This window comes from Ochotona curzoniae, unplaced genomic scaffold (assembly GCF_017591425.1).
Source record: "Ochotona curzoniae isolate NIBS_2020 unplaced genomic scaffold, NIBS_Ocur_1.0 contig_4501, whole genome shotgun sequence".
Taxonomy (NCBI): domain Eukaryota; kingdom Metazoa; phylum Chordata; class Mammalia; order Lagomorpha; family Ochotonidae; genus Ochotona; species Ochotona curzoniae.
Genome location: NW_024466307.1, coordinates 12,991,235 through 12,998,915, shown reverse-complemented (window position 1 = coordinate 12,998,915; position 7,681 = coordinate 12,991,235). Strand labels below are relative to the sequence as shown.

General features: G+C 49.5%; 1 protein-coding gene across 1 annotated transcript in view; it reads left to right on the top strand.

The window, feature by feature from the left end:
- The first annotated feature begins 1,745 nt into the window (after positions 1-1,745).
- Positions 1,746-7,681, top strand: part of ST8SIA4 (ST8 alpha-N-acetyl-neuraminide alpha-2,8-sialyltransferase 4) — an 80,696-nt gene continuing 74,760 nt past the window's right edge. The window contains exon 1 of the mRNA XM_040986092.1: positions 1,746-2,172. Within this exon, the coding sequence (XP_040842026.1) occupies positions 2,060-2,172 (113 nt within the window). The 5' untranslated portion in view covers positions 1,746-2,059. The remainder of the gene's footprint in view (positions 2,173-7,681) is intronic.

Sequence of the window (7,681 nt, the reverse complement as noted above, 5' to 3'; positions counted from 1 at the left end):
TAAAATCCAAAATGCTTGTTTACTTACTGCTTAAAAAAAAAAAAAATCAAGCCTTAAAGGATTTAGTCTGGTAACCACACAGCAGCCTTCTTCCCTTTTCTAGTTCCCCTTTTAACATGAATGAGAGACTGTTTTATCCTTTTGCAGGTTCTGCAAGTGGAGAAGTCAGCGTAACAGAAATATACGAACGCAAGCGGGATTTGCCTAGACATCAATAAACTCGAAAGGCTCCCAGCGGGCCACTTGCAGTGTCAATATAGGCTCATAATTACTTGCTCCTTGGAGCATTTTAGACTCAACCCCGAGTTCACTCTGCTGCAGTGAAGAAAGCTGGAGAGCTCAGAGGTTCTTAACTTCTTAAACCCTAGGCAAAGCACAGCAAGCACTGGCAGGGACCTCAGAGTCTATCAAGGGGAGGTTGTGGGCTGTTGTCCTGTTAAACCCTTACACTGAAGAGGAACTTGGTTCCCCAGGTCTCCATGGCGTCAGTACACATCCATCAGAGCGAACAAGAGTAACCCACGGGTGGAGCCTTCGTTCCGCCGGAAAGAACAAGAGGCCCAATCAGACAGAGATTCTCTGGGGTGGAGGAACCCGTGACCGGCGTGCACGTGTACCGATGGGGGATTTTTGTCTGTTGGGCATCTTGTCACGTCAGAGGCACCCACTGGCGTCCCAGCCAACCAGTTGGGGACAAAACCCAGGCGTGGCCCCTGACTCGCATGGGTACAGTCTCCCCGGAGGACCAAATGAAGTAGGAGAATTGCACTTGGAAAAGTGCCCCCCCCCCCCCAACAAAGCAGGAAAGAATTTGTGCTTCATTGCTTCCCTTCCCTCCCTCTTCTCTCAGGGGGAGGGAGAGAGAGAGAGAGAGAGAGAGAGAGAGGTGTTTGGCAATTAAGCTTCAAAGAGAAGCCTATGGTAGCTTCCGTGAGAACCCTGTTTCTCTGCAGTGAAGTTTAACTGGGATTGGAGTTTCCTTGACTTCAGCGTGAGGAATTTCCAATCCACAAGGAAAGAAATCCATTTAGACGCAAATCGAGTTCCCAGTGAAACCCCTGCCCTCCCCGGCTTCCTGCGGGATCAGGATCCAAGCAGCCATCCACCTCCAACTCTGGGCCAGCAAGTTGCTCGGTCCTTACGTGGACCTGCACTTTCCGGGCTCAGGTGCTCACCGAGTAACGAACTCTCTCCTTTGCCTGGCTTCCCGCCCCTTGCGCTCCACCTGCGGGTGCGCGTGGGTTACCGGAGACATCTGGGCACTCACGTGTTGGGCGAAATCTCTTTCAAGTAGTTGCTTGTAAACCCACCCCGGGGTCTCCGTCCCCCGGGGGCACCTCACTCCCCCCAGGCTCCATCCTAGGCATTCCTCCCGCGGGATCCGTCCCTAAGGTGTCTCCGAACGTGAGCCTCCCTCTCCACGCGGATGCTGATGGGCCAGCTTAGGGCTCCCTTCGTCGCATCCCGACAGCTGACGCTTCGCGTGTGCCTGTGTCTGTGTACGTGTCCGACGGAATGAGTGTGTGTGTGTGTGTGTGTGTGTGTGTGTGTGTGTGTGTGTGTGTGGATGTGCGACCCTGAGTCCGGGTGTGCGCGGGTGCGGGAGCGTGCACGGCTGGGAGCTTCCTCCCCTGCTCGGCGAAAAGAGCCTCCGCCCCTCCGCTCCGTGATTGGCTGCTTGGGCTCATCATTTCCCTGCTAGCAAGAGGGAAGGGCCAGTGACGCCCCCAGCCCAGCTGCAGAAGCGGCCGCCACCTCCGTTGCACAAGGTGTCTGGTCTGGCAAGCAGCTCGAGCCCCAGGGAGGCGACACGCAGAGACTCAGGCTGGGCTGGAGGAGCCACGCGGGAGGACGCCGCGCGGCGCTCCAGGACTGGAGCAGCCTGGCCTCTGAGGACCCTTAGCGACCCGATCCCGGGATCCCGCTCCACGCTCTTCTCGCGTTTCACGGATTCCCCCCACCCCGCCCCGCTGCCTGCGACCATCTCCCCAAAACGGAGCCTTCCTATCAAGAGAAGGTGCGGGAGTCGGGGCATCCAGGACTTTTCCGGACACCCAAAATGCGCTCTATTAGGAAGAGGTGGACCATCTGCACCATAAGTCTGCTACTGATATTTTATAAGACAAAAGAAATAGCAAGAACTGAGGAGCACCAGGAAACGCAACTCGCTGGGTAAATGCAAAGCTTCATTTCAGGATATGACCCAGAAAAACAAAGTCCAGTCGCGAATGAAACGGGGTCTAGATGAATAGAGCGATGACTCGGGTCGTGTGTGTGTGTGTGTGTGTGTGGTGCGCGCGCGCGTTGGAGATTGCGTTTGCTGGGTGCCCTGCGTTCAATAACAAAGGCTGCTGCCGCCGAGGTGCGTGTGCCGCCCTGCGCTGTGCGCGGCGCCGAGTTCAACTTGCCCTGTGCCGGGTGGTGACGCTTGTGCTGGCGCGAGGCTCACTCGCACGCCGAGAAGCCGCCAGCACAAGTGTCAACAAAGACCGTGCGCCCTTGTCCTTGTCATCTGCGCGGTGTTCTAGCACATGGGCGCCCTTCCTGCTTTCTAAGCCTCAGCTCTCTGGGGACGTAACAGAGAACGTGGGTTTCCTAAAAGGCTCAAGTTTAAAGTCCGAAAGCAGGAAATACATCTCTTGAGTTTCAATACTTCTTATGTATTATTATTGTTATTGTAATACACCTGAATGGCTCCGTGCACTGTGATCTGGTTTACAAACTCCAACACGACAGGACACTTCCACATTTATTCTTCCACCACTAAAACCTAGAGGTGTCACGCACGGTCCCAGTGTGAGCAAGAAACCGGGTCCTCTAGTTCGGGTGAGTTTAGAATCTTCCCCCGCCCGATAGAGTTCTCTAAATATCACACTTCCTTCCTCCCTCCCCCCTGGCCTCCGCGCCTGCCTTTGAAGTCCACTCAGGAGGCGGTGCCTTTTGGTGTGGCTCTGGCACGGCTTGCAAGCGTTTTCTGGCGGATTTGGAAACGTTTTCTAAGGATTTGTGCCGGGTTGTCAACTCTGCCCAAACTCCCCTTTAGGAGATCCTCCGCGGGCCAGGGGGAAATGCCCTCCCGGGGTTCCTTGTTTTCTGACTTGCATTCAAACGGAGATGGGGTGGCCCTGCCATTGTGTGCCGGGGCGAGTGGGTGCGCGTGAGCGCGCGCACCACAGGACTGCCGAGACACACACTCGAACTCTTCAACTTCGGGCACTCCCATTTCTCATCCAGATGCTCTTCCCTCTGTCAGGAGCCTGTGAGCAGGACGCTGGGCTGACCTTAGACAACACTCCACCATGACAACCAGGACGGTTGTGCTACCGCCGAGTGGGGCTGGGAGAGGGAACAGGAAAATCAGGATGGGACCGAATGTTTGTTAGCCATTAGCTGTGCACGGTTTATTCTGGGGCTGGAGGGGGTACCCCAACTGTGGGTGGAGGTTGGTGCAGGAATCAATGCTGTGGAATTCCAGTTTGGCACAATTGTCAGAAGACAGGAGTTTGGGCGTGGATGTGGACACCCGCGGTAAACCTGGGTTTTCCAGGCAGACAAAGGGGTCTTTGGGAAGGTGCTGAATGCGCGCGTGGGAGCTCTGGTGAGAGGCGGAGGCTGGGGCCTGAGGGTCGAGGTTCTTTGTTTCCTTCCGAGCTGGCGGGCACGGAGGATAATGACAAAGCCGCAGGTTTTGGCCGAGGTTCAGGCCAGGGTGCTGTGGACCCTGGAGAACAGGAGTGGGCGGGGCCAGTGGGAAAGGATTGGCGAGGGGGCACCGATGTCCCCGCGGTGTCCCCCTCTGTCTCGCGTTCCTGAGAGGAAAGAACAGAGCCCAGACACATCGCGTTTCTCGCGCTTGTCTCCTGTGTCCCTTTTCTGGAGGCTGTGGGCCGGTGGGCGCGGCCCCGAGCGCCAAAGAAGAACCTGGAGGTAGGCAGAGGCGCCCACCCTTGCCAGGATTTCTCCCGCGCCCTTTGCAAGCCCATCTGAGGTTTCCTCCTGGCTCCGGGCAGAAGCCGTGGGGGCAGGAGCTTGGGTTAAGTGAACAGAAAAAGAGGTGCACGTTAGGGTTATTCCTCATCCTGGGGAGAGGTGGGCAAGGGTGAGAGAAAGGGGGGGGGGGGGCAGCAAAAGCCTTTGTAGCCGGAATCAGAATTCCTCCGTTATCACTCTGGCTGCTCAGCGGGTAACTCAGCTGCTTAATTCAAGCCAGCAATGGCAGTCCAGCAGAGGTGAGGCTGAGAACTGGCACCCCAGCCCAAGAAGCACCCTGGGTGCCTTGGCCACCACCCAGCTCCTCCTGACCCCCGCAGAGTGGGCGCTGCTGTGAGCTGTGCCATGGAGCGCTCTCCGGTTTCCCGGGAGGAAGCTTTCAGCCTGTCATCTAAGCTCCGGGTTGAACTCCAGCGTGCTTCCTCAACAGTCCATGCACCGGTCTGATCTCATCATTTCCTTGGCTCTCTTTCCATCCAAGCGACGTGAAGAGGCCAGTGCTGAGCTGAGTTTAAGGAGCCTGGGGGCTTGGCCCCGCAGCCCAGACCAAGGCTGCATTTTTACAAAAGTGATGAAACCGAAGTGGTCTCTGGCCTTTGGGGGGCACTGCTTGCCTTGCGGGTGGGCAGCAGTTTCACTGAAGACCTGTCTTGGGGGCCTTTAATCTCCTAACATTCCCCCAGCCCCACATTCAACTCTACTTCTCCTGTTATTGCAATACAGACGGCCAGCTCCTTGCTCTGTTTGGCCCCCTGTGCCCTCTTGCCTGGAGGATCCAACTAGAGTTAGTGTAACTTCACTCCTCTTGTGAAAAGCCCTGAGCATTCCTCCCATTCACATTCCCAATGAGCAGGGGGAGGGCGCCAGCAGAAAAATTTCCAAATTCCCGTTTTTCAATTACAATAAAGAATTACTCTAATGTAAGTGAATTAATAATTCTTGGATCTGAAAGTAGTTATTCTTTACAAGAAAACACACCAATTGCCTCTAATCCTGCCTTAAGAGTATTTCAAATGCTACTCAGACTATTAAGTGGTCTATTCGTGTTATTTATTTGTTTATTTATTTATTTATTTATTCATACTGGAAAGGCAGCTTCACAGAGAGTAAGAAATACAGGAGAAAGATTTTTCCATCCTCTGGGTTCACTCCCCAAGTGGCTGCAGTGGTCAGTGCTGAGTCCATCTGAAACCAGGAGCCAGGAGCTTCTTCTGGGTCCCCCACGTGGGTGCAGCGTCCCAAAACTTTGGGCAGCCTTAGACTGCCCTCCCAGGCCACAAGCAGGGAGCTGGATAGCAAGAGAAGCAGCAGGGATATGTACTGGCATCCATATGGGATCCCTAGACATGAGGGCAAGGACTTAAGCCACTAGGCTACCGCACCTGGGGTCTGATTTTTAGTTAATGAGCCCACCAATTGACTTAAAATTTTTCTGGGTCTGTATGATCTTTTGGGCTTCAGGGGAAATGTATCTTAAGGCTGCCATAGGGAGAACATTGAGTTATTCTCATTTAATGTAACCTAAGTTACATGAAGCACAAAAGAAACTCTGATGACATACAAATGTTTGTTTTATTATTTTTCAAAGCTCTTTACACACCCCCCACTATGAACCACAAATAATAAAGATTTCAGCATATTTTTCTTATTATCCAGTACTTTAATTCAACTAGTACTTTATGTTCCCTGATAAATGATACATAGTACTAGTTCTGCACTTATGATCAAATCAGCAGCAAGGAACTCCATGGCTGTTGCCAGCAACTCATTTGATGGGAAAATACACCTCTTTCCATCAAGAATTCCAGAATTTATTCTTTGTTTCATGTTACATTTGCAGTGCTAGCTGAAGTTCTGAGTAAAAGTTGAAGGTGTGACTCTTTAGCTTTAAACCTTTTGCATGTAAGTAATGGAAATGCACAAATATCTGCTACTTGTGCTAGGCTTTGACTGAGAGTAACTTCTTCTTTTTAAATTCTTGTATAAAGAAGCACGGGTAACATGGTCCAACAGGGCCACAGTCATTGGAAAGCCAAGTTTCAGAGGAGTTCAATGAAGGAGTTTTAGGAACAAACTTCATGAAGTGAAATTAATCATACTTATTATTAATACAGAACTGATAATATAAAGTGTGGCAAAACCTGGAAACTCACATGTCATGTATGTGTAGATACAAGGTAATGCTCACTGGGTATTGATCACTATCAAGCTAATGACTGTCCTGGGACTGATATCGCATGGATGATCAACTCACTGAATTTCTCTCAATACCATGTAATGAGGAATGCTTTATATTGCCGTTAGACTGAATGGTGTGTTTGATATACTTTGTTATTTTCTGTTTAGAAATACTTGATGAGTATTCTTGTAGCAAGCTCTGTGTAAGAAACTCCTTTTGGTGCAGCTGTCCAGAAGTCAAGAGCTGTCTGGAATGAGAAATAAGTAGGGGTGGGAACATCCTTCATGCCTTGCATTCATGGGAAGGAAAAGCATTTTCTAAATCAGAAGGCTACCAAGGTCAAGTATGAAAAATCCCTGGGGATCCACTGAACTCTGTACAAAGAAATCTCCTCCGGAGTCTCACGTGACGCTGAGCCCGGCCTCTTCCCACATGAATTCATGAATTCTGTGGATATCAGAAATAGCAGTATGACGAGATGGAAGTACTTCTATTTCAAGTACTCTCCAATGATAAAAAAAAGTCTGAAATATGACCCATCATCATATTAGTGCAATCAACACGAAAGACAGAACAACATGGTGGTGTTTTTTTTTTTCTTCTCTTATAAAAGCTATTTTAGGGACCAGCATTGCTGTACAATGGGATGAACAGTGCAGGCGCTTTATTGGGTACAGTTTGAAGTCCTTCCTGATTGTTGTACTTCCAATCCAGCTCTCTACTAACGCATCTTAGAAAGCAATGTAAAGCAGCCTAAGTCCTTGGACCCCCGCATCCGTGCTGAGTGGGGTTAAAGCACGTGTGTTCGGACTGACCCAGCCATGGCTGTTGAAGAAATATATGAAATAAACCAATGGATAGATCTTCCTGCCCCATTCTCTTTCTCTCTCTTCCCCTGTATCTCTGCTTTTTCAAATAAAAATAAGTAAACCTTAAAAAAAAAAAACTTCTTAAAGCACATTTTAAAACATCTTGGAAGTTCTCAAAAGGTTCCCTGCAACTAAGTGCATCATAGTGGTCATTCTGGCAGTAGAAATGGATGTCCATGTCAATAAGTGAAGCTTCCAGAAATGAAAAAAAAAAATTCTGGCCAATCAGTACATCTGTTTATCATATGAAATGTTGCTAGTAGTGGAAGTAATTTGTAATCATGGAAATGTGGGGTTGGGAAAGGGTGATACTGACAGACCAAATATTAGTGGAATGAAGTTTAAAAGGATCTCACCACCCTTCCAGAGAGGTGAGGGTATTTTGTATGTGTTTTCTTGAAGGTATATTTTTCTTATATAACTACATACAAGTGAAATAATTTCAGAAGCTAAACTTTATGTTTTGATTTGTATATAGTTATTATATATCATTATATGTAATATACTATGTTATATATGTATATAAATGTGATGTGTGTGTATATATATATACATATATATATAGAGAGAATTTATTTCTAGGCCACTGAGAGGTTAAAAAAATTATACTCTGTGTTTCTTTGTGTCCTTGGTGACCTTTATG